General features: G+C 39.6%; 1 protein-coding gene across 4 annotated transcripts in view; it reads right to left on the bottom strand.

The window, feature by feature from the left end:
* The window catches only part of pigg (phosphatidylinositol glycan anchor biosynthesis class G (EMM blood group)), an 85536-nt gene extending 60853 nt beyond the window's left edge, over positions 1-24683 (bottom strand). For 3 of the 4 annotated variants that reach the window (XR_003274013.1, XM_026186956.1, XM_026186948.1), the window contains exons 1-6: positions 24238-24683; positions 23932-24137; positions 14180-14389; positions 13520-13708; positions 7598-7736; positions 1119-1331 (exon numbers count right to left, since the gene is read on the bottom strand). Coding sequence is in view for 3 of the 4 variants with exons in the window: in XM_026186956.1 (XP_026042741.1) it covers positions 1119-1331; positions 7598-7736; positions 13520-13708; positions 14180-14389; positions 23932-24137; positions 24238-24391 (1111 nt within the window). In the remaining variant the exon portion in view is untranslated. The remainder of the gene's footprint in view (positions 1-1118; positions 1332-7597; positions 7737-13519; positions 13709-14179; positions 14390-23931; positions 24138-24237) is intronic. The other variant, XM_026186932.1, reaches the window with a different exon arrangement.
* Positions 24684-26825: the final 2142 nt, after the last annotated feature.

Below are 26825 nucleotides of genomic sequence, written 5' to 3'. Positions count from 1 at the left end.
TGCCATATGGTATGTCTGCAAAGTCACACTGGGTTTATCTTTGACAACCAGGAACTTAAAACTCACTGTAATCACAGACATTTAGAGGATTTTCTAACTGTAAGAAGAATATTTTTTTAACATCTGCTAAACACCATTAAGGCCCATTAGTGCCTAGTAAAACCGCCTGTTTGAATTTGTTCAGTTTCATCTGACACATGTTGAAATATATAAATTATCAAGTCTGCATTTTTGCTCAGGATTATAGCCTTAATTAAGTAGAATCTTTTGAGCTTGTTAGATGATGCGATGCTGCCTTCACTTTAATCAAACTGCTTCAGGTTAAACCATCTAAGAAAACGCTTTGATGCCAAAACACAGAGACAGACTCAAAGTAAATCACTTTTGAGCCATCTTAAGTCTGTACCATCTGTCACAACTGTTATACGCACAAAACTGAGCGGACTGCAAATTAAACTGTAATTTAAATGCAATAATGACAGTGTTAGCATCAGTTCACATATGTTAGCTCAACAGCTTATTTTACTACTTGCAATAGAATTAGCAGACTCATGTTGGTGTTTACTCTTCTTTTAGCTCAGTTCTTAATCTGTGATTATGTATAAAGACAGTATAGGTCTCCATTAGTCCGTCACTAGAAACATCCCTTTTCACATTATCCTTACTCACTGTTAACATGGGAATATTTAAACGTGCAGCTTTAAGCAATGAATAGGTTCGATGCAAGTAGCAGGCGACATTATAAATGACTTTCACTTTGTGGAATTACGACATTAGCTGGACTTTTTTTTTTTTAATTTAAAGTATGCCTCCCTTAACTTTAATAGTTTAGGAGAAGGCTGAGGAATAGGGAATGATGGGAATTCATGGATGTTCCAGCTTCAACAGAGTTCTAACTGACATGAGGTGAAGAAAAAGTTCCATATCTTAATTTTGGAATAACTATGCCTTAAATTATTTGGCATACTTACGCTGCTGTGTGCAATGAAAAAAAAAAAGTAGCTACTGACACCATCACCAGCCAGGAAACAATACAGCATAATGATGAGAGTACCTGTCAAACAAGGTCTTGGCTTTTAACGAGTCCAGAGGAGGAACACAGTGAATCTGCAACCAACCTTTCTCATAGTCGGATATGCTGTCTTTGAGCAAGCAGCTGAGCTGGTGGCCATTGAGATGCAGGAAGCGCAGCTGGTCTCGCAGTGAGGTTTCCTCCAAGACACTCTGGATCACGCGGCCAACGCTGTTCTGAGATATGGGCAGGCCAAGGCCTAAGGCCAGGGTTGGGGTTAGGTCAACCTGCTCCACCACTCCTGGTTTCTCCATTCCCGCTGAGAAGACAGGGCAAAAGGGCAAAGAGTAAAAAAGACACAGCTGGTGCAATGGCTGATGGTGAAATAATAACTGGCATGTTTTTGGCCCAAACAATTTTGATTTTGTTTTGAAAATATTTGTTACCCACAGTGATTTTTTTTGCTCTATCTATCAACCTGAATCTACAATCTATCTGGCTATGCTACAGCCGTCCAAGGGAAACATTAGTTGTGCGATCTCGCGTCCAAATGATTTGAAGATGGGGACCAGTCTGCAACCACTTGCAGTCAGCTGCTTTTTTTAAAGGGACTTAGGGCGTAAAGAATGCAATAAAATTGTGGTATAACTGTCTGCTATTAATTTCTGATTGAAAGAGGTCAAGCTGGCAATTACATGCACCAAAATTGTACCAACCAAAACAATAACTTTGGTTACTAGCCGGTGGTAACAGCTATCTGAGGTTTTAGATTTGTGTCTGCAAATACTTGCCAACTAGGAGGTAAGTGGATAACACAAACGGAAGAAGGTTTGTCTTCAAAGTAAAAGCCCAAATGTGTCAAAACGGACAACTTTTACTTTGACTGTTTGTGGATCACTATAAACAGAAGCCTAAATCAGAAACCAGAAAATGAACAAATTGAAAGAAAAAATATCATTATTATACGATTTGTGGTTGTCATTTCTTGAAGCTTGTCAGACACTTAAGTTGATACTTGGCTTCCTATCCTGAGCTTTCAAGTATACAAACAGAGAGTGGGAGTATTTTCCCAGATTGTCATTGAAGTGAAGTTTTCAGGTTACAATGATGAACTAAACTGGTGTGTGATATATTCAAAAATGAACAAAGCAAATCACATGTGTGGGGAAATGGGAGAGCCACATACTGAAGCATGAGACAAACCCCACAGCTATGATCTAATTTTGTAATTGGACACAATGAAATAAGCCTGGGAATTATCCATTTCATATTAAAAGGAGATGGATTTGCAACAAGACACGGGTTTTGCTGTATTAAGCTCATAGCTATTTGGGATAATGCCACAAAGCTATCAAGGATATCGGCCTTGTTTAAATCTGCTAGTTAGCGATAAATGTCCCAAAAAAATGTCCAAAAAAATAATAGTCTTCTTCTCAAAGGCGAGTACTTTTCAAACCCGCTGGAAAAAATTTATTCATCTTATCAAATGTTAATCCCACATTAACTGTGTCTTAAAACCACACATTAGAATTTTACAATGTTGTTTTTTGTTCTCTGACAAGCAGTAAGTAAAAGCCTATACAGTTACGTCCAATGAAACTTCTTTAGAACAGTACCTGCTTGGTTTGCACTGTAATTTCTGACTTACACAGAACGTTCCCACAGAATAGATGTGTCATAACACAGTTAAAGGTTACAGCGGCTGAACGCTGATTCATAATTGAGAAAACTGCAGCTAGTGGAAATTCAATGTGCAATCCAATATCTGCCTTGCTAATGTAAAATACAGCCATAACCAGTCATACATTTTTGAAATGGTACAGTGAGGGATCATTCAGAACTTCTGGAGGTCACAGCTTGAGCACTAGCACATCAAACCAAAACAAATGTGTGTCGACCATGTTTTTTCATTTATGACCACAAAGGTTGCGTATTTATTTTTTAAAATCCAGCTCAAAGGATGTATATAAAAGATGAAGAACGCTATAACACCATCCTAACTTTTTGAAACAGGATGTGAGGAGCAAGAGGTGGATTAAATCTGAATAAGAAAATGATGGACACTGCACTTTCACAGGGTCAGACACAAAGTAGGTCTGCAATAAACAATATCCTGCTTTGTGCCCCTTTATGACTCTAAAGCTGCGTTCGTGCTGGAAGCAATTCACAGTGCCGAGGTAAAAAGTCAACACTCAGTGACTATGAGGTTAAAAAACCCGACACCAAGTGGGTGGATCCCAAGATAAATCTGAGTCTACTTTGAGGGGAGTGATTGAAGCAACTACCAATAAGAGCACAGGGTATTGCTGACTGATATATAACCTGGTAGTAAATATATTAAAGGTTTAGGCAGCCAGAGTCTGTAATGCCGGCTTCACAGCGATGGGCGAAAATCCAATTGCTCCCTGTGTGGCTGCAGCCTAATGGGACCATAATTTACAAGATGAACATCATATTGTATTCATTAAACTTTGAAACTAGTGACTGAGACCTTAACATCATTAGTAAAATAATTATTGAAGTCACAAAACAAAAGAGTCAATGGTAATTTCCCCATTGAATTCTATTTCATTTGACCTCTTTTAGAAACAAGTGTTGATTTCAGTCAGCTTCTTGAATTACGGCCATTTGTATACAAAGGATGCCCTTTTCATTTTAAAGTAATTGGAAAAGACATCAAATTAATTGCCAGGAGAGGCCTGTTCACTCGTTATTTCATCCCAGATTAAGCAGAGAAAAGACCTGGAGTTAATTCCAAGTGTTGAACTTGGATTTGGTAGTTGTTGCCTGAGGCTCTCAATAGGAGGCCTACAGAGCACGAAGGAGGCCAAAGGAAACAAAACTGAAGGCGCAGATCGACAAAAAAGCAGCTGTAGTAAAAGCCTATCAGAGCATCTCAAGGGAGGAAACACAGCATTTGGTTTATAGGTTCCAGAGACAAAGAGTCATTGATTTCCATTAAAGTATTAAATACAGTCCCTATATTTAAAAGGATGCTAGTTTGTCCAATCACATTTGAGCATCTGAAAATGGGGACGTTGAATGAAAAGTTTGTAATTGCTACAAATTTCATTTAAAACTGTTGTTAAACTCCTTGAATTAAAGATGGAGGCCGACCATCAATCACAACTTGATTGTTTTTAAAATCCACTATGATGGTACATGGTGCTACAACATTACAAAAGAGGTCTCATTGTCCACAAACCTATGGACCAAAATGTATGACAATAATCTGCTGAATTAATACATTATTAATTATGTGTTATTACAACAACAACAAAAAACTCAAAGTGTCTTCCTGACCTATCAAATTTCCTTGGACAAAAGATGGCTCCTTTGCTGAAACTCCTCTCATAATGCACTCCATCTGCAATGCAGACTCCAAGTTTCCACAGCACACTTTTTTTTTTTTAAGTTGTCAGACCAGTTTCCTATAAAGTCACAAATCCACCTAGATTTCATTTGAGCAAACACAAACTTTCCACTGTCAGGAGAATTTAATAAAACATTCTTTCTGTGTCCAAATCCAAGATAAATACAAATTATCAAAATACATTTTCTAAGCAAAAAAAAGGACGATTACAGAGCTAAACAATAACCAGAAGATTTCTGATACCAACAGTGTCTTATTAACGCAGCTTTGCCCCAAGTAACATCAATTAAATGTGTTGTCAATCTGCAGTAAGAGGGTTTTATTTTCTCAATGATGCATTCAGATTAAAAAGTGAAGCTCAGGTAGTGAGGTGGTGCTGAAGTCTGATCGTCCGCAGCACGTTCTAATGAAAACAACAGACAGATGAGCTCTCTGCTAATGACCTATCATTCTCACAACGTTCAAAATAAAGTTCTGCTAATGAAGGCCACTGATTGCACTAACTGATGCATTAAAATAGAACACACTTGCATCAATATATTTACATCTAAAGTGGTAATGAGTAACAAGTCTGTGCCTACAGAAAGAAAAAAAATCAAGGTACAGAACTTTAAATAGACGTCAGTGTCCTCAATGTAGTTCAGTGATTCAAATAAATAGATAATAACATAAAAATGTCCCTACATCAAGGAACTATAGGGATATTTCATGATTGCTAGAAATCCATCCATCCAGAGAAGGACTGCTCAGTTATCAACTAAACCTAACATTATTGGTTAGTGAGGGGCATCCATGAACTATACGGGTGAAACACACAGACACACGTATCTGCTGATAGGTTCCAGGTAAACGGCTACTTGAATAAAATACTAAAATGTCACTCACCAAAACTGAAATCCAAACTTCTGATGGGTGGCATCACACCACTTCCACACTGCCTTCATTGTTCGGCCCTGAAGGCTTCTGCTTATTTTAACTACCGTTAATCGAATTGTCTCAATAGGACACAAACACTCTACAAACACTGGCGGCAAAAGACCTCGTGATATTTTTTGATCGTGCTCATTTAAACTTACATATTCAATGTTTCAGACCTGTTTGGATTTTGTTTTATGTTCGTTAGAAAAACTTTAAGGTACAATATTTTCCACTCCGTGTTTGGCATAGAGATCACCGGTTTATGAATGAACTTGAATGAATGAATTCATTCAAAAGAAGAGTTTATTTCATTGAAGAAAACACATAATTTGAAACGTACTTCATCAACTTTCTGTGGTTGTTGCATGTTTAATATTTAAACCAAAAACCTCTGGTGGTTAAGAAAAGAGTCAGTCAAACTGTGAGCCCAGCGGGAGGCATAAAGTACAAACAAAACCACACACGCTGTAGCAACTCCACTTAACTGTTAATGATTAATTAAGGTGAATGGTTCACATATAATAAAATAAAATTAAAAAAAGTAAGTGCCAAGACAGTTTCAAAAATAGACTTGGCTGAGAAAGAAGCAATTATCACGACCGTACTTTCACACTTAAACACATTCATTGCTGCAAAAGAAAGCTCTGCTCATAAGCCTCTGTGTGCAATGACACTGTTCCTCACACTAATGAAACGTTATGTGTGAGAACTCAAGAAAGGCTGTAGCAGCTGGCAGACACATTACAAAAATCACACAAGCTCTTCAAGTTAATGGCAAGTCTGCTGCCACTTGCATCCTTTAAACGTGACCTGTTCTGATCACTTCCAGATCCATATTTTCCATTCTTGGACACGAGCAGATTTGATCACATTTAATCTTCTCGTAACATCCTGCAACTTCCCAAAATTGACATCATTTACTCTGTGCATTACCCTGCTAATGTCAAAACCTCAGATTCCTGGCTGCTGCTACTGTTGAAGTTTTAAACCAGCTCACTCTGGAGAGCCTGTTGTTAATTTCATGAACATGTTTGGGTTGTTCACAGCTCATTTGGATTCTTATTCCAATTCTCTGCAGTCAAAGATATGAAGTACTGAGTAATCAGAATGCATAAATGGTGTGGAATAAGTCATTCAAGTGCCTGTTACCCTCCCTTTAAGCAAACTTTCTTATGATTGGCTGATTTGTAAAGAGAAGGCCTGAGCTTCCGTGGCCAGAATATACCCACTACAATGTGTTTTACAGAACAAAAAAAACATGTAAACTGAGCATTTAATACAGTCTGAAGTATTTGGCTCACGTGGATTACTTGAACATGTCCTGAGCCATATTTCATATGAACATCTACACACAGTCACAGGTGTTTTAAGTAACTCTGAATGTAGCGTTGTGTTGGTGCCAGACGGGCTGGTTTGAAACTGGTCAGGAACTGCTGATCTGCAGGGTTTTTGCTACACAGCTATCTCTAGGGTTTATAGAGCAGGTACAAAAAATACAAAGAGAAAATGTCCAGTGAGCAGCAGTTCTTGGGGTAAAAATGCTTAGTTGAAGCCAGAGGTCTGAGGTGAATGGCCAGGCTGCTTCAAGCTGATAGGAAGAGAACAGCAACTCAAACACCCACTAGTTACGACCAAGGTATGCAGAAGAGCATCTCTGAACATGTTAAGCCTTGCCTTCCAAATGCAGAAGCAGTAGAAGACCACATCTGTCAGCTGAGAACAGGAAACTGAGGCTACAATTTGCACAGGACCATCAAACCTGAGGAGCAGAAGATTGAAGAAAAGCTGCCTGTTCAGAATCTCAATCTCTGCTGCGACATTCAGACGCCAGAGCAAACAACATGAAAGCATGGATCCCTCCTGCCTTGTTTCAATGCTGCTGCTGGTGTAATGGCATGGAGGATATTTTCTTGGCACACTTTGGGTCCCTTTGTGCCAATTGAGCATCATTTAAACATCACAGCCTCCCTGACTATTGTTGCTGACCAGATAATGTGCCATGTCTCAAACTTCAAATCATCTCAAACTATGAAAGTGCAGCGTCCATCATTTTGACTATGACAATGAGTTCATCCCACAGTCACCACATCTAAAATCCAACAATACACTGCTGGGATGTGGTGGAACAGGAGATTTGGATCATGGATGTGCAGCAGCAGAATGTCAATATGAACCAAAATAAAGCAGTAAAATGACGTCCAAACTGGTACTATTAAGATGGAACTAAAAAGCGAGTGCATATGACAGAAAATAAGGAAACATTAAAATTAAGCATTAAACAGTAGAACAGTTACCTTTTCTTTTGAAGGCTGGACTTATGAGAACCAAAGGTGTACTGACTTCCGGCTCCGAAGAGCCTCCGTGGCTGCCGGTCTCCGACATGCCGTGGTCTCCACACAACACCAGCAGGTAAGGCAAGGATCCCTCGACTTCCTGAGAGAAGCAAACCTGAAGGTTAATGGCACTGCACTGTAGATGGAAGGCAAACTTTAAAGCTCTGAGATGGGATTTATTCAAGCCTGGAGCTAAATGTGTCTTGTGTCAGCTAACAAAATAAAAACGATACATCAAGTTTGGAAAACAACAATTCGTTAAAATGATGGCTGCTGGGCTAATGGATTACTTCTTCAGATATCTTTTCATTTTATTACGATGGCGAAATTCGACAGCAACATAAAAGGAAGGTATTAAATAATTACTTGTAAAAACAGAAAGCCGTAACAAACACTGAGGCTGTTTCATACCATCTTCCAAAAAAAAAAAAAAAAACACACACAGAAAACAAAAACACACAGAGGGCGAATCGTAAGTCGAGGATGACAGACTGTGATCAAGCTTGGTTTCTTCCTTAAGTAATTCCCTTTCAACTAGACTCACAAGAGTCTTCCATTGACAATGAATTCAACATGGAAAGCCTTATGAGTCATAGCAGAGGGGCTGGTTTAAAGGCATGACTGTAGATGTTAACAAAACAAAAGCCAGATCCTACCACATATTACCAAAAGACACTTCAGTTCTAATGTTGTATCATACCCACAAACAATATCAAAGGCCATCATTTATTATTTAAGAGTGAAAATTGTAATCCATTAAGCAAGACAACCTGAAAGACAGACAAAGTAATCATTAATGAGGTAGCTGGGATAAACCCTGCCAAGACGAGTTGGATAACACGAGTATCCGAGCAGAGGAGCAGAAAATGCTGCTGTTTTTGTAGATGGAGCTATTGAACGAGAGAACATAAAAACATGAAGAATGGTCTGAGCCGAGGCTGCAGGTGGAAAGCCTGCGCTGAACTGTGCCTTTGTGCTTTGCTGAACAATTATATTAGTTACTCAGCACAGCAGCAGCAAAAGACTATCCTCTGCCCCAGATTTTACCTCTTGGATGCTTGTTATAGGATGGCACTGGACACAAGGGACGATGGGGGTAAAGAAAAGAAACTAAAAACCACCTCGCCACACGCTGAGTGAGCCTCTTTTCTGTTTAAGATAAGTCAGAGTTTTCTCCTGGATGAAAGCACGGTGCCGACCTCTTCTGGGAGACGTTTTTTCACACTTCATAACAAACCTTTTTTGGGCCAATACACTGTCCTGAATCAGACACTTGCTCGTGTTCTCCATGAGTAAGCCAGGAGGAAAAACAAAAGCTTCACTTTACTCTGAAATCATGTTTTTTGATCTGGTAAATCAGTGATTCTCAGCCCAGGGGTATTTTAGCTGTTAGGAGGGTGGAAAGCTCAACTAAATAACTCATAGAAGAAAAAGAAATTGTACTTTGATTCCACGTTATGGCAGCCATACATGCCCATTCCTACATATATGTTTAAATGATGATGCATGAGCTGTTTATTTGCTTCTCCATAATTTTCTCTTCCCGTAGTTCTGGTAAACTCTTGTTTTTCTCCAGAACTGTGCAGACTCTTTCAGATGTTTTCTCATAAATCCGTCTTGTTCTTGGGTGTAACCAGTGGATTGCATCTTGTTTCTCTTGACTAGACTCTAACAATGATACAACTACCTCCTCAAGAGTGTTTCTGACCGGGCTATGGAGGTCAAACATAGGAAGCAAAGATCTCGGTTACGCCTAATGAGGTATTATGTCTCATCTGGTCATGAAACTGCTGTCTGTCAACTGTCCGGTTACTTTGAAGGTTTTAAAAAAAGTGAAACTGCATATAAGTAATAAATTCTAAATCCTTAACAGTTTATACATTTTTTTTTGTTAAACCCCTTAAAAAAAAAATCAATCACGTCTTGATCGACTGTGTTATATCCACTTTACGCTTCACATCCAATTTCAAATCCACTGTTGTGGTGTACAACAACATTGTCTGGCTGTCCAAAAACGTCATGACCTAACTGCTCATACAAAGAGCCATAAAAAGCATTTTGTTTTTAGTCCAATCATAAGAACAGAAAAAAGAAACCCCAGCAGTTAACTGTACATTTCAGATGAAGGAAAGACTGGAGCGATATAGCTCATTAAAACAACAATATTCAAGCGTTTGAACTTAATAAAGATAACTGAAACAGACACATGAAACTATTTCCAGGTATAAATGTTTTTTTCACTTGTCTCCCTGACAGGCCTTAGATCACTTGCTCATTCTGCAGGTCATATTTAAAAAGTTTTATACTTTAAACAGCAAAAGTAGAAACCAACCCGTAAAAATTGAAATATATAGAAGAGAAGATTGAGGCCATGAGCTCTCCATTAACACAAAGGTCTTACTGAGGTCTTTATGACCAGGAGGTCCTGCTTTCCAATCATGTTTTAATGGAGAGTGTTGCGTTAGTCCGTGCGGCAGGTAAAGAATTTCTCTGTCCCTAATTTGCGCTCGGTTAAATAAGCCTCTCGCTTCATTTTGAGGTAGCCTCTGAGGCTACCTCCATCTCGAACCACCGTCCCTTTAAGAGCATCAAGGAGCGGCGGCAGCAAATAACACACAACTTGCGTGTGCAGTGAGACATCCTGATACCTCAGTATCATAAACACCCGGATATATTAGAAGCATGTGCTGATTGAGGAAACGTTGTTTGGTAGGAGCTTCTAAGATATCCTGCGGGACCCCACTGGACTGTGTCTATATTTAGGTCATAGTGCTGCTAAAAGAAAAAAGAACAGGCACAGCTTCCACTAATGTGACTGAAGCAAGACTTTCAAACAGGTTTCATTCAAAGAGCTCACTGGGAGCACATGTGAGGCTGCCCACAGCACAGAGATATCGCCATGAGCCCGGACAGACAGTTTTTAACAAGACAGAATTCAAAACTTTGGGATCTGGTGAAATGTTGAATCAACTTATCCAAAGGAAGGAAATCTTAAAGGGTTACGTGCACTTGGCTTCTGTTCTCTCTGTCATTTCAAATATACCAAAGCAAAGGGAAAGAAGAGGGAGGTTGTAGTCTCATGTAGACATGACTTGACAATCTAAATACAAGCTCCATAGCTGAATGACAGCAAGAAAATGCCCATTAGCAACACACACACGGTGCAAAGACAATATGCATGCACAGCTGCCAGACCATGTGAAAGGAGGGGGGGGAGAACAAAGGCACAAGACCTGCACACTGATCAAAGGCAAAATTAAAGATAACAAAAGCTTAACAGTTTATTAAATCTCTGGTGGTTCCTGCAACAGATAACATAATAAATGCTGGAAACGGTGCAAATTCTCTGTGTAATTAAATGCCTACCTAAAAACTGATAGTGTTAAAAAAAGAATCACTGATAGCATCATATTAATATATTAACCAGTCATTACTTCATATTTGCATATTTTCCTGTCTTTACTTTATTATGACACTAACTAGATTTAAACAACCATAAAAAAAAAAAAGAGTTATTCTATAAATTTATTAGAGACAAACAGATGCTGACAAGCAATAGCTAATTTCAGTTCAGTCTTACGAAGCACATCAGTCCCATTAGCTTCACACAAAAATCTGAAGGCAAAGCACTAAAACAAAATATGGAGAGCAAAATAAAAAATAGAAGTCTGTCCTACATTCACCTCTCTTTAAAATGGCTCAAATTATATTAACAATGAGCAGCAACAGCACTGACAGTCCAATACTCCATCCTTCATCTCTTCCTAAGAAGAATAACAGCCTCTTCTGAAGCTTAATGTTCCATGTTGCTCAGAACCCAACAATGAAACCCTGGACCCAAAACAAAAGACTGAAAGGAGGTAAAATGCAAAGCACATACATGTAAGGTTGCAGAAAATGCAGAGTTGGATCTTTTCGAGGGTTTGCCAAAATGAGCTCCCCCTCATACATTATACACAGTCGTATAAGTTTCTTGGAAGTGGTTCAGGCCTACCTTTCAACTGGGCTTTTCAGGCCACAAAAAACTACCTCAAGTATTCAATAAGGTCTATTGGATTTGTGTAAACATCTTTTGTAGACTCCCTCCTTATTATTTACCTTGAGTCCATCTGTGGCAACTGAAGGCTTGTCAGGGATAGTTAACAGGCAACAACAGAGCTGAAGTACTTTAGTGCTGCTAAATTAATAATTAAATACTTTACCCATGTTTTTTTAGATGTTTTTGAGTGTTGCAGAGACCATTATTTTTGTTATGTTTTGGTTGTTTTTGGAAGAAAGCAACAAGACTCACATTTTATTTGCTTGGCAAACCAATTTCTGAGATTTTACATGTCTATGGGTCATGTATGGCCTGAAGTAGGCTGAAAGGGTTCCACAGGTTTCAAATAAAGAGGAACTATGCAGCTGGGATGCAGTATGCCCATCAAGTTGGGCACAGGTATCGTCATCACACAGCTGCTTTTATTTATGTTCACCCTTAAGACTCTAGTAGCAGCTGCAGTATTTTCCCGAGCAACAGACGTCACCACTCAGACAACAGTGCAATATCAGCGCTAATATAGGAAAGGAACGAAGTCAAAACCCAATAATTTTAAAGTCTTATCTTTTCAAACTGCTGACCAGGGCTCTAGACTAACTTTTTGCCATGGTTGCACTGGTGTACCTGACTTTTTTTCTTAAGTGCACACAAATTTTTCAACCACATTGCTTAACACCACAGTTTTACATGTTCACTTTTTTTTAAAATTAGAGGACAGGGGACACTTGGGCAGTGCATTTATCGCAGCATATAATGTGTTTTCTGGATACACTGTGCTTGTTCGGCGTTTCCATTCGAAACATATTAGCACCAGTCACAAACACAACAGTCTTTCCACACTCACGGCAGTAAAAGCAGTGCATCATTCTGTCAGCTTTACTGTATCTTAGCCAGGGAAACTGGTCAAGCCACTCGCTTTAAATACACGTTCCCCTTTTAACTTTCAGTGGGCTCTAGCTCGGAGTCGATCGTATGTGGCTCGTTATGTGATGTCGTCTCCGAACCAGTGTTAGACGTAACCTGATGGCTTAGTGTCACAGCACTGGCTATGAATTTCGGGCAGATCAAGCATTAACCTAACGAAAAAGTTATCAATCGTTCTTTTCAGTCCTTTCTCATTACCCACAGCTGCATCTACTTCTGTCGGACGAATCAGAGAGGTCCCGCACTTGACCATCTCTGATTGGTTTAGACCATGATATGCATAATGTGCATCTGTTGCTAACCACACGGAGACTTTCAGAGTTGCAGAGGCTTTTTTTCTTTTCTTTTTTTTTTTACTCGAACAGCTGAGACCTAGGATTGTTTTTATAGTCGTATCGTTGAGAAATTAGGTTGCATGTGTGACTAAATTGGTCGCACTCTAGAGCCCTGTTGACATATCTCCCTCTGTATAATCTCTGAGGTTCTGTAGTGATGGTAGTAAAAACTGACACGAACGTGTCTGCAACCCAGCAGTCAAGAGGTATACCATCGGCAAAACAGCAGCTAGCAACGGCAGATGTGAGATCAATTTGACGTCAGCTTTGTCATCCGGTGCTCTTCCCAAGGTGGAGAATGTTGACTATGACAAAGTCTTGGAGGTATTCTCCTGAATTCTAAAGATGTTGTCAGTTCCTGACTACCTTTGTTTCATTTGGAATCCATGCATCTCTCTAAAGACTCGGGTTGAGACTAGTTGGTAAATATTGCTAGTTAGCTACAATTAGGGGCCTTGGGATAAAAATAATGAGGTCTCATAAAAGAAAGCTTACATTCTAACCCAACAGAAACAAAAAGGAATTCTTCTATAACACAGAATGCAAATGATGCACATAAGAGTAGAAGTTAAGAAAATTAATTACCTTTGAAATGAGAGCACTATGGATCTTCTTCAGGATGTCGTCCATCTCCATCAGTTTGGGTTGGATGAGTGAGCTATACGGTCCACTCATATGACCAATGTGGTCCAGGCCTAGGTAGTGGAGGATTAAAATGTCCCAGTCATCTCTCTTTAAGGTGCTGTCCAAGTGACGGGTTACATTGTTGTCAACCTGGAAAGAAGGTGACGCACGTCTTTAGATACAAGATTTGTCATATTTAATTTAGGCTTGTTTTATTCAAAATTCATCTCCATACCAAGACTATCCTCATTAAATCTGAGCTAAGAGGAAATTTACCCAAACCTGTGGTACCCTTGATAAGTAAACATCCCTCCTATCAGGTAATGAGCTCAGAACCACCAAAATCCTACTATAAACAAGAACAGATTGCAAACAGTCCCACAGAAAATTGCCGCTAAGGCATATGGAGCTATTAGATGAGCAGTTTTGATGTGATGCTGGCTGATCAGCTGCCTTCATCCCTTGTATGACTTGGATCATTTTTATGTATCATTTCTAAAATTCATGTACCACATCAGCAACCAGGTGCTCTCATTCTTTTTTTTTTTTTTTTTCATATTAGCAGAAAATTACATTACATGACTTTTACAAGCAAACCCCAACGGCTCAACTCACACATACCTCAGTGTAGTCAGACACGAAAAAGGAAGTTGTGCCATCATATTCCATGAAGTGTTTTGGGAAAAGGCGCACCCAGGTGTCATCCCCGTAGAATACTATCCTCTTCCCTGCAGTTTTGGCTTGCCAAATGAGGTTGTCTTCCAACAGTGCAGGAGAATTTAGGTTCATTACCACATCAATGAAGCCTGGGATACTGCCAGTGGTAAGAGCCTGGGGAGGAATATGTTTTTGTCATTGTCCTTTGAACAATAATTGTCTTTTAATGGTGTTATACAACCTTACAGTTTCATCATATTAACCCCACTAATTAGGATTTGTGCTGCAGTACAGGGATTGGTTAAAAAATGTATACATTCATTAATTTATTTTATTATTAAAGGTAAAAAAAAAAACAAACAGTCAAATTTAAATGGCTACTACACTGATCTAACATTAGAAATTAAACCAATTCCCACATCACCAAACCAATCTTGCTACCACAAATGGAAAGTGAAAGCTGAATCAGGTAGACACATGATATTTATGAAGTATAGTTTCTACCGATTTCATCATGGAATCTGAAATAAAACAACATCGGCCTCCATTTGACTGACAACTATAACACAGCCTATTTTGGAAGCCAGGAAAAAGCTTGGTGCATCGTCGAGGGGGAAAGTACAAAGGCCTTGTCTTTATGCAGCGAAGTAGACAAGAGATTGTAGATGATGGCAGGAGACATTGTTATTTAACACCCCCCCTCCATGTGCTGCCTGGAGCACTGCTCTGGATCCTCGGGGACACTCAAAAATCCAGACTAAAATGAGTAGTGACCAGGATTTGTTATATGAGAAAAGCAAGACGGAGCTGTCAAGGGGTCCAGGGCCAGAAAATTCCCTGTCATCTATTCATCTATATCGTCCCTTATTGTGTTTATGTATTCATCTGATCAACCCTGATCAGATGAGTCCACATCTGGGTATTTTGTTCAGTGTTTTTAGGGGGTTTTTTTTGCTTACAAGACATTTTCAGCAATTTATGCTATATCACCGTATAGGTGCCACTTCTCTATCGCAATTCTATGGCTTCTACACAGGAAAAAAACCCAAAGATGTCACACTTCAAAAAATGGGGGTAGAAATGAAGTATCATGCATCAATGTCACAAGATTCAAGCTTTTCTTTATTTTCAATCACGTTTTGAATACTAACGCCAAATGTGAATTTCTATGCCAATGCTGAGGTTTAGACTAATAATTTGGTATTTCATGATTTTTTTTTCTGTTAGCATATTCTATATTTTATTTTGTTCATCTTCATTAATAACCACAACACTCCTGGTTTAAAACCTATTTCATTATTCTTTAACATTCATTCAGTGCAAAATTGCATTCGAAACAACTGTGCAAAAGTCTTGAAAACCCCCTTATTTCTTAATATTGCAGTAGTGCAATGTTTCTATTGAAAGATTTGCAAACATACATGGACACACAGTATATAAGGCAAAAACAAAATCTGAGAAATACTAACCAGGCTGAAAATCCATATTTGGTTATGCCCACCTTTACTCTTCAACAAAGTCTAAACTCTCTTACTGAGCTTTCTGGCTAAAAGTAGTCTTCAGGAATAGTTCTCCAGGCTTCTCGAGGGACATTGAAAGCTCTTCTTTGGATCTTGGCTGGGGAGGCCAATCCTTGACTGTGTGTTTTTCTATCCAGGTATACTTGGATACACACTGACAGTGAGCTGGGATTTTGTCATGATGAAAAATTAAGCTGTTGCCAATCGGACACTTTCCAGATGGTATTGCATGGTGGATCAAAATCTGACCAGACTTTCCTGCATTAATAATTCAGAATTAAAATAAGCGAAATTCACCAACATCCCCAGCACTACTGGTTAAAAGGCAGCTCCAAACCATGACAGAGCCTCCACTGTGTTCTATAGATGCTGTACTGTTTTAGATTATAATGACAATTTTGAAACAAAATTTTCACAACTGGGTTCATCACTCCATCAGTCCCATTGCCACCAATTTTCACACCAGTTCTTAAGTAATTTCCCTTCCTTACGAATGACTTCTTGACCGACAACCTTCCACTGAGACCATTTCTGATGAGGCTTCAATGCACAGGTGACAGATCAAGTGATGGGCCAGATGAATCTCTCAGTTTCTGTGTCGGGTCTTTGCTGGAGTTTTTCATATTACTTAAACAGCATTTGATAGTCATGTCGTTGAGCAGCTTTACAAACAAAAGATTCTTCTGAAAATTGTCAGGGATAGGGACTTGACTAAAAATGAGTGAACAGCAGCCACAGTCCCCCCAAGAAAACCATCAAAACTTTGAAAGACCTTAAAAAAGACTGAAGAACTACTACTCAATGCAACCTTTAAAAGATTACAAGGAATTCTGGAGCCTTGGAAGCAAAATACAAAGAAGTCACAGTGGTTTACGCCTTTTGCACATCCTTGTAAATAACAGCCACTAATGCATACCAATATCTTTTATGTGTTTTTTAAGAGAAATAATATTCTTCTTAAAATATTTGTGTCTCCCTATTTAAAAATGACAAACTAATACACAAACTCTGGTACAAAGTAACCCACTAACAGCAGAAGCCTCTCAGTTGTTTCTGTTTATTCACAGGTGTAACAATTCCGAAACCCATCCTCTGAGCTCTGTTCCTGAGCTCAATTATTCACAACTTCCTTCCTTGCGATTGTTTTGCCTCTGCCAGCGCAGGTGCTTGTTTCGGGGAGAGATGGATGCTTTCTGCTTCAAAAGCAGGCGTCTCTTTCAGTTTGTTCGCTCTCAGGAAGGTCCCAAGTCTATTAATAGAGACAGCCTGACTAATGAAAACAGTGCCTTGGACATAAAAAAGGGCAAAAATGATAACACTGTTTGCAAGAACAAATGAAGGGACACAAAAGCATCTAGACGATTGCACAAGAAAGATCCGTTTGAAAGCTGTGCAGAAAAGTTCAGCTTAATTAGGCTACATCTTAAAATCCTTCTTGATGCCAAAACGGCATCGAGAAGCTGCCCGAATGAATCAGTGATTCATCAACGTACTAATTACTGTCCCACAGTATGTGTCTAGGCTTGCGATGCTACTGCGTAAATGTCAAATACAATATCAGTGGGGTATAGAGACACTCTCTGGCATAGTGATGAAAACTTGTCAAGGTGCCAAAATGCAGACGGAAGGGGGCTGCGATTCTGAGTCCTCGAGCCTGGAAGAAGATTTTTCAGTTTCCTCCTCAGTGCTTACTTTCTCTTGACTCGTGAAAGGAACACTTTCTACCATTAACCTGAAAATATCCAGAATTTCTCAGGCCTTATGACCAGATAATACATATGGAGTTTTAAAACAAAAGCAAAAACTATCATGCCTTGCTGTGTTCTTACTATCCCGGGAGATACCAGCCTTTGAAACACCCACAGCTGCTATGATTAACTGAATTCACTGTCCAAGTCCGGCATCTCAGTAATGTCCACTGACTGCTGTGCCAGTGGGAGCGTGGGGCTCTACCGGCCACATGTGAATGCAGGACTGGGGAGGGAAACTAATTTTCTCTGCTTGCCATGGTAAGAATGAGTAACTAAACTGGGGATCATCAAATTTTGTAAAAATGACTCCCATGGGGGGTTTTCCTTCGTAATAACAGTTTGTTTCCCACAAATAAAACACAACACACAAAAGAAAGAAGACTATAAAGCCTCACTGTGCACCAGACTTGAAGTCAACCATGCAATATATCTCCATGGAGATATACTGTTATATTATTAGAAACTGTGGAGGTAGTCGTGTGTAAATTAATGGCTGTGACACGGAGAGATTATGATTTAGGTTAGTTGGCTGTGTCATAGCAGTTAATTGGGTGCAATGCAGTGATAGTGGGCAGTAATAGGCAGTTGGTCTGTAATGCCACCTACTGGTGTGTCATCAAGCCTCGACGATGCAACAGAGCACTTTTTGTTTGGACAGCAGAACTTCTGAATCACTTCAAGGTTAAACTGACCAGCAAACAAATCTACGCGTGCCTCTGGGCCCTGATGACTACATGCCTGTTTTTGTGTGACGCACCGGCTGCAGGGTGACAGCAGATGCCACTACACTAGGCCGTGTTCTTATAGTTTTCTATCGGCTCCTCAATGAAAAAGCCCAGTTTGAAAGGTAGATGCCAATCATGCAGGATGTAATTGTGGAGAGGTGTGTTGAAAAATGAAGCCACTACATTAAGCTCAAAATGCAAGGTGAGTTACCTTGAATCTAGAGTTACAGCCAAGCTCTCTAAAAAGTGATTAAGTGGCCCTTCTGCAGGACTGCAGATGAACCACAAATCAAACTTGCATGTTTCTGGGCAGCCGAAGGACGTGCCATCTTGAATTTTCCCGTCTCCTCCGTGTCCATACTACACACCTCTGCTGCAACGTAAACCCTTCACACACGCGCTTCTAAATCTAAATTTAAAATTTACTCTTATTGATCTCCTGCTACAGCCGCCTGCTCCACCCCCTCTCTGGTCCTGTCAAGAAATCTTTTTTAAAAGGTTCAAATCTGGGACTGTTTTTTTAAGCTGTCTTTTCTCTCCATCGCTACCGCTTCCTTCTCTAAATCCGGGGATTATGGTGAAACATCTGTCTCCCTGCAAGTCCACCTCAATCTCGCTCCACTCTATCCTGTCAGCCTTCCTCCACATCACCAATGACATGCTCCATAACATCATAACCGGCTTGTTTTTTTTCCGGGGTGTTTGTTCTCCTTTCTCTCACACATTTACAGAAAGTTTACTTTTTTCTGTTTAATTCACTTCTACCTCTAAGTATATTTTTACTTAGCAGATGTAATTGGCAACAGAGACATAGAGTAAAAAGCATTCAAAACACCAACATCAATCATTCAATTAACAGAAAAACCCAGGACTTCATTAGTTTAGTCATCTGCACTTCCCTTTTGCCAAGAAAATCTATCCACCTGACAGGTGTAGTGTATCAAGATGCTGAATTAATAGCGTGGTTGCTGCACAGCTGTGTCTTCAGACGGTAATAATAAAGGTCGCTCTACATTTTGCAGTGTTATCACAGGGCACAGGGCCACAGATGATGCTGGTTTAGACGGAGGGTGCAGTTGGGATGCTGATTGCAGGAAAATGTGCAGATTTGTCAGCTTAATGTTTATTTCACAACCATAACCATGCAACCAAAGCAACCCAGGACTGCCACATCCAGCTTCTTCCCCAGCAGAAGCTGGAAGTGGCGGTCCAGCCAACGGGACAGCTTTTTTGCACAATCAGAGAATTTCCTGCAAAACTCTCAGAAACTGCTAGTCTGCATGCTCATGGTCCTCACCAGTGATCACCTTTGACGGCAGCTATCATGTTAGGGAAGTGTTCGCTTCAAAGATGAATCCCCGGGGTGGGGGGTAGGGTGGGGTCATGTACTATCACTTAAAGTTGTAGCAGGATGATGTTCAACCCCACAGTACAAGGATCTGTACACAACCCTTTTGAAGTTGAATCCCAGTCCTTATATGGCCTGCCTACTCACTGCACATGACCCCCTTTGAGCACATTTGGGACACTTTTCAATGGGCATGTACAACAGCCTGTGCAACATCCTGTAAATTAAACTTCAGAAAGACAAGAGGAGTGGGCCAATATTCCACAGACTACAGCCTTGAAAGGATTGTCATGGACCGGCCATAAGTACTCAAGAACGTACAGACTGTGGACTGAGTTCTTAAGTACTTAAGAGAACTAGTCAAAATTTTGAACTTTATATGAATGGACTGAGTCTGGTGACATTCAGTGCCAACATGCACAGATGTCTTCAGGAAAGGGGCTACAACTGCCACATTCCTAGGGTCAAACCACTCAATTAACAGAAAAGTACTCCATGACTTCATTAGTTTAGTCATCTAGTCTACAACGTCAGAAGTATCTTACCTAGGCTAAGAAGCCACTTCTGACTTGACTTCTTCTAAGAAGAAAAAAACCGGAGTGCTGTTCAGTGGTCCAAAGTGCTCTTTCAGATAAAAGCAAATGTTGCATTCATTTGGAAATCAAGGTGTTCGAGTCGGAAAGAAGAGCGCAGAATCCATGATCTTTGAAGTCCAGTGGAAACTTGTGCAGTCTTTGATGATTTGGGATGACATGTCCTCTGCTGGTGTTGGTGGTGGTTAGTCCACTGTGTTTTATCAAGTCCAAAGTCAGCACAGTCACCTACCAGGAGATTGTGGAGCACTTCATGCTTCAGTCTGATTTCTTCTTAGCATCTGACCAAACAGTTTGCCGAATAGATTATTACTGAGCTTGACGGGCAAACCAATTCATCTGACCTGAAGCCCACGGAGAATCCATGGAGTACTGTAAAGTAGGAGATGAGAAACACCCGACCCCGAAATACAGACGAGCTGAAGACTTTTATCAAAGCAACCTGTGCTTCAGTAACACCTCAGCCTCCACGTCATAACACACCTATGCAATAATTTGTGTTAACGGAGGCCCAACCAGTGTTGAGTGTATAAACAAACTTGCTTGGGCATTTCTTTATTATACATCATTCATTGATTACTAAATTGATTACAATACTAAAATAATCTGAGATAATGAATTCCTGATTTTAATGAACTATAAGCCACAATCATCAAAGTCAAAACAAAAGAAGGATTGAAGTATTTCACTTTATGTTTAATAAATACAGAACATGTAAATGTTGACTTAAAAAAAAAACAACTCTTTCTCTACCCTCCATTCTCCATGCTGGTATCCCACTAGAGTTACTTTTTTGTGCCTCAACCTCTCATCCTGTTCACTGCCTAACCAACACATGCTCTCTGTCACCCTCACTAACCTGAAGATTGCCGAGTCAGCACTCTCATGCCTCCCGTGCCAGACGCTACAGAGGAGAACTGTGTCCATACCGTGAACCTTCAGCAGCACGTTTCTCCAGGTCTGAGTTTGTATTGCAATCCCCGTCCGTTAAAACAACTCGATGCTGTCAGCACATCCTCGATCCTCCCACCGCAGAGCGCTTCCTCTAAGGCACAGGCTCTGCTTTTAGTTTTGCCCTCTGACACTCAGGCACACATATTCTGCTTCACCTGACAATTTCCGTTAGATGGCTTCCCCCAAGCTCAGCACTACCCGACACCCATGGACAAAAGAGGGCTGCTCTTTTTCCCCGAAAATCATTCCCTTTGCAAAATCTCTTCAACACCACTGACAACAGAGCCTGACTGAAATATCAAACTGTCAACTGCGGCCTATCACAAACATACAGGTAAAGGTTTTTATGTTGTCCATTTTGCACCAATATAAACACCTTTTATACGATTGCAGATTTTGAAATGGTTAGTCCGTGACACAGCTCCCGTTTGCAGCACATGTAGTACCGATCACAGACGAGAAGGGGCGATTTACTAATAAACAATGACTCCATCTCTCTTTTGTAACTGTATATATAATGCTATTGGCTGATGATATCAATATCAGATACATTCCCTAAAAAGTATCAGCAAGGGCTCCAGGCAGGCTTTAATTGGTGGTGTGCTCTCTGTCTGCCTGCGATGTTAACGTGTTACAGCACAGCAGACTGTCATGAAAGGTGCACATGACATGACTCCAACTCCCTCCTGGCTCCGCTCCCAAAATACTCTCGGCAACATGACACATCATCCAAATGTGACAACACACCATGTTTTCACGCTTTCAGCCATCTAACCCTATTTTCAGATACGGGCTGAAAACTTAGAGCTTAATTCAAAATGTTCATCACAGGTTCTTTTTACAAGCTTTTCTGGGCTCACAGAAGCACTGCCATTTCTAGCTTAAACACCTCTGATCAGGGACTGAATGATTTAAATCCTTCTCAATACAAGTCAAAATTACAGTCCTGGTCTTCATCAGTTTCACGTTTGTCTACAATCAAATTATCAAGAATCTGCAATTGCACAATGTATATATCGTTGTATTACCAGATCTTTGCACACCTCAATCACACAACTCTTTTAAACTGCCCTAAATCAGGTTGGCACCAGAATCAACACTGATTAAGATCCTTTTGGGTGAAGATTTGGAGCTTTTCTTCATCTCCACCCCAATCACTGGTGGTGTACCTCAGGAGTCATCTTTAGGAGCTTTTTTGTTTATTTATATGTTCACTTTAGGCAAAATTTTTCATGAGCACAAAATCTCATTTCACTGTTATGCTAACATAAAACAAATATATCTAACTTTTAATCATTAGTAGTCAACCCGCATAAGTTCCATCCTTAGCTGTCTCCAGGAATCTCTTCTGAGTGAAGACAAATAAGACAGAAGTTAAAAACATAGCGCTAAGTTGTTTTTTTGTTTTTTCAAGCTGATGGAATTTCCCTAACTTAAGTCCATTCACTCTCTTAAGGATATGAATACCAAAAGTGAATACGCACAAATCTGTGCGTAAATCATGCGTACGAGCATTTCACACACAAATCCATCATTTATCAACATTTTCATACCTGAATTTGTTCAAACTTTAGGAACAAATCGGAATCCTGTGTACAAACAAATGAAAGCCTGGCTTCCTTAGGAATTTAAACACTTTAAAGTCTTTAAAATGAATACTACTGCCACTACTACTACTAATAATAAAAATAATAACTTTTATTATTGCATTTTGGTTATTATTTATAGTTTCCTATAACAACATGAACCAGAAAATATACCGAATTACAATAAAATATTTTTTTAAGAAAAAACAAAATACTAAATGGAAAGGTGCAGGTGCACCTTTTTGATTTAAATATATTCCATTATCAGGTATCTTATCATATATTAAATGTTCTTATCTTTCATTAAAAAGGACTTCTATCATTGCTAGATGTCACACACTGTAGAATTTCTTGGCACTATTCCATGGATGCTGGAGATCTGAATTTTTTTCTCTATCATTGCAGTGATTTTCTCACCTGAGCTCTTATATATTGCCAAACAATTGTTTCACAATCAGTGATATTGCTCAATCAAATGCTCTCCATCCACCGAATTTATCAGAAAGATTTGAAGACATTTATGTTTTTTATGGTTTTTGCTCGCTTCCAATCGTCTAGCTATTTTCTTTTAAACAAGACTTATACTTTCCACAAGCATTTTAAAGTGTTATATTTTATTCTTCCTCCATGCTGTTTTGTTATGTTTCCTGTCTTGATTTCTCACACTTTTTTAACTGTCTGTTCATTTTGGATGTTTCTAAATGTACTAATGACTCTTTTAACACATTAAAAAAAAATACACGTCCAATTTTCTCATTAGTGTGAATCAACAGATTTCTATAAAACACCAAAACAGATGAGATTTAGTTGTTTAAATCTGCATTTGAGTTGCAAAGCGGACAAAATGGACAGTAAACTGAGCATTAACACTGAGCCTGGGTTTCATGCCTGTAATGGAAAATATTACACGCCTTCAGCACCATAAAGAGAGCAGAGAAGTTAGTGTGTATTTAAAGGAATACCACATTACAGGGTTAGGTATTAACAACAGAATATTCCTGGCATCATCCGTTTCAAGTTTTCACTACATAATAAAGTGCTAATGTAGAGTTTCAGAGATGCAGATTTATGTGTGGAGTTGGAAAGGATTTGAGAAATGCTGATAGTTTGGATCCAAGTGGTTGACTCACTACAGCAAACACTAATCCAGAATTCTAACAGACACACGCCATGATGAGAGACAGTGGACAGATTTGATGGGCGAGTTCTCATTTCAACATCATGCTAGTGGCATCCTACCTTGATCCTGGGCATAGTGACTGTAGGTGGTCTCGCCTTGGCCACAAAGCTGTGTGATGAGCCTCTTTCCACCACGTGCCTTGTGTAGGGCATATACATACGACCATTGGGTCCAAACACAAAGTCCTCTCGGAGGGCATCCACTAACATAATAACCACCCTTTTAAACAGGGGCTGCGGGAGGCGAGATGAATTAGGAGCGCTTCCTGTGAGGTTAGAAGAAAGCTTATGAGTTTTAACAGATTTATATCAACAGTACAGGCCGAGGAGAGGAGTGTGAGCAGATGTGGATGAGGCTGGACTCACCTGTCAGCGGCTCGGCTGGCAGATCTGACAGCTTGCTCTTGGATGAGAAAGAAGACTTGACAGGTACGGGGAAAAATCCCCGCAGGAAAAGGGCAATGCCAATCACTTCGAATATTAAAATAAAGGAGGCAAAAACAGACGAGCGGACCTTCATGGTTTGGCCGACGGACACTTTAGGAAGTTAGGCTACAGAGATGACTTGCTAGCTAGCAACCAATATAACGCTTTCTACTCTGTTTAATTAAATTAAAAAGAGCAGTAAAAGTCATGGTATCCCATTTCAGGTGGAAGCGCTGTGAATCAAAATATTATAAAGCTACGTGTCAATGAGTTGCGTGGTGTATATGTGGGCGTAATTCACAATATACACACTACCAGCGGTTAGCACTGTGTTCATTCATAGCTGCTTCCGCATTGATAGCACGAAACTACGGGTGGGACTTAGAGCCAAACAACACCAAATCGCGTTTCCTACGACGCATGCTTGTCAGAGTGACACTGTTATTGCAAGGTATTAACCTTACAATATAAAGCACCCCGAGGCAACTGCTGATGTGTTTTGGTACTTTAAAATTGAATTGAATATTACAGTGTTATACACACGCACACACACACATTATATATATTTATGACTTTCTGTTTAATTATAAGGAAAGTTTTCCATCTGAATGTTTGCAATTCTACTGCTGTTTTCAGTACCTTCCATCTCAACAGCAGAAGCAGTTGAAAGCTCTTACTTGTCTGACAGCCACATAAAAACTGCCTGTTGGAAACCTATGGCCATTCATTCCCTACGTTGCTGATTAATGGCCTCATTAGTCATCCGTCAGAGTCGTATGTGCTCTCCCTGCTATGCTGACAAAATGTGAAGGAAAAACAGGCCTATAATCTGTAATAGTCCACACAGATTAATAAGAAGTGTTCCTCTCCTGAATCCACTACACACGCTGAAGTACACTTTGTGAGCGTTTGTCCTCCTCCTCTTTACTGCAGCAAAATGCCAGCTGGTCCCTGAATTCGATTTGCTTACATTGCCTAAGTACAAAGGACAGCACTTAGAGGCAATGAGATACTTTCATCAGGCAAATGAACTGCTGGGGACAGTGTTGAATTTTTTTTTTGCACAATTTAAATGTGACACTGATGTGGTCTGACGCTGATGAAGCCTGACTGGACATTAGCTGGGGATGAAATTAACTTCCACCTCGTGGTGTGCTTGAGCTCCTGCTGCCATCTACTGGAAAAACAGAATATACAACAATGAATGATTTAGTTTTCCCCTAGAAACGCAGCATGAATGATGCAGAATATAAATTGTACTTTTCTTTCATGTGAAAAGGTCTAAAAAACAACAAATAAAGATGTAGTAAGTATGAAGGACTAGGTTCTAAATAATATTGATAGGACTATGGGATAAGTTTAAAGTGCAGGTTGTTTTCCTAAACAAAGATGGTTTGATTTGAGTTATGCATGTAGTATTAAAGCACTGTTAACTGATGAAAATGTCCAATCAGGCTTCAGCAGCGTCAGACCACATCAGTATAATTGTTCATAGTACATCTGTATATCTGCCCGTCTGTACAGCAAACTGTATTTCATTACCCATATTTATACATGTGTAATGACAATAAAGGTGAATCCTAATCCTAACACATCTGATGTGTTTTGTAAAGTTGTTAAATGTGATTTCATGATTGGGGACGATCCCCTGATTAGTTGTTTTCTCCAACAAAAGCTTAGAAACAGTGAAGGTGGTTAAAGTCACTGATGTTTATTACCAATAAAATTTGTGAAAACTAGTACTTATCTAGTTATACCAGAAAATATTGTCAAATTGAGTCATTGCCTTTTTGGAAAAGATGTCATTCCAGAAGTATTAGTGATCCCAACTATCAAAGCATTTTCATGGTCACGGAAAAGTGTCTTCTAGGACTACAATAGGACAGTGGCTGTCGGCGTTTACTACCAACTAAAGCCAAACAGCCAGCGAAAGCAGTCTGATAGTTTCTAGTCTGAGAAGTTCCACATTAAGATAATGAAGGATGGAAATGGCATCTATATGTTTTTTTCTTTAAAACGACTGACAGTATTAGTGCCTCCCTAGATACTGTGTGATACTTGGGAAAAAATAAAACAAAAAAATATTAGCAACTGCTGTACGTGATGACACCAAAAATAATGCGTCATTTTCAGGTGTAACAGAAAGCAAAAGTGTATTTTTCCCGAAAGTCCCTTTGACATACTTGAATCGAGTTGTCATGGCGACCGTGCCCTGCTGAACTGCTTGGCCTCCTCATTGCGGCTCCCAGTTATATTTCTATATAATTCTATAATTTGATCAGGGCGCATACTGAACAATATAGCAGGTAGATGTTGTACAGAACTGTACTATGTGAGCTTCTCTTGTTTTACTTCCTGTTGAACCAGTGTGGGGGTTTTGCATTTCAAACATCTAGTCATTCTCCTGATTGGTTTCAGACTGCATTTATGTAAATGTTACAAGTATAACTATAAGTTATAACTATAATGGTCATGAACATGAAGGTGTAATGATGAAAGAATGGTTTGTAATGCTGGTGTTGTCTGAG

Source organism: Astatotilapia calliptera, chromosome 2 (genome assembly GCF_900246225.1).
Source record: "Astatotilapia calliptera chromosome 2, fAstCal1.2, whole genome shotgun sequence".
In the NCBI taxonomy this organism is placed as follows: domain Eukaryota; kingdom Metazoa; phylum Chordata; class Actinopteri; order Cichliformes; family Cichlidae; genus Astatotilapia; species Astatotilapia calliptera.
Note: the sequence above shows the minus strand (reverse complement) of the source record. Positions and strands in the feature narration are given on the sequence as shown.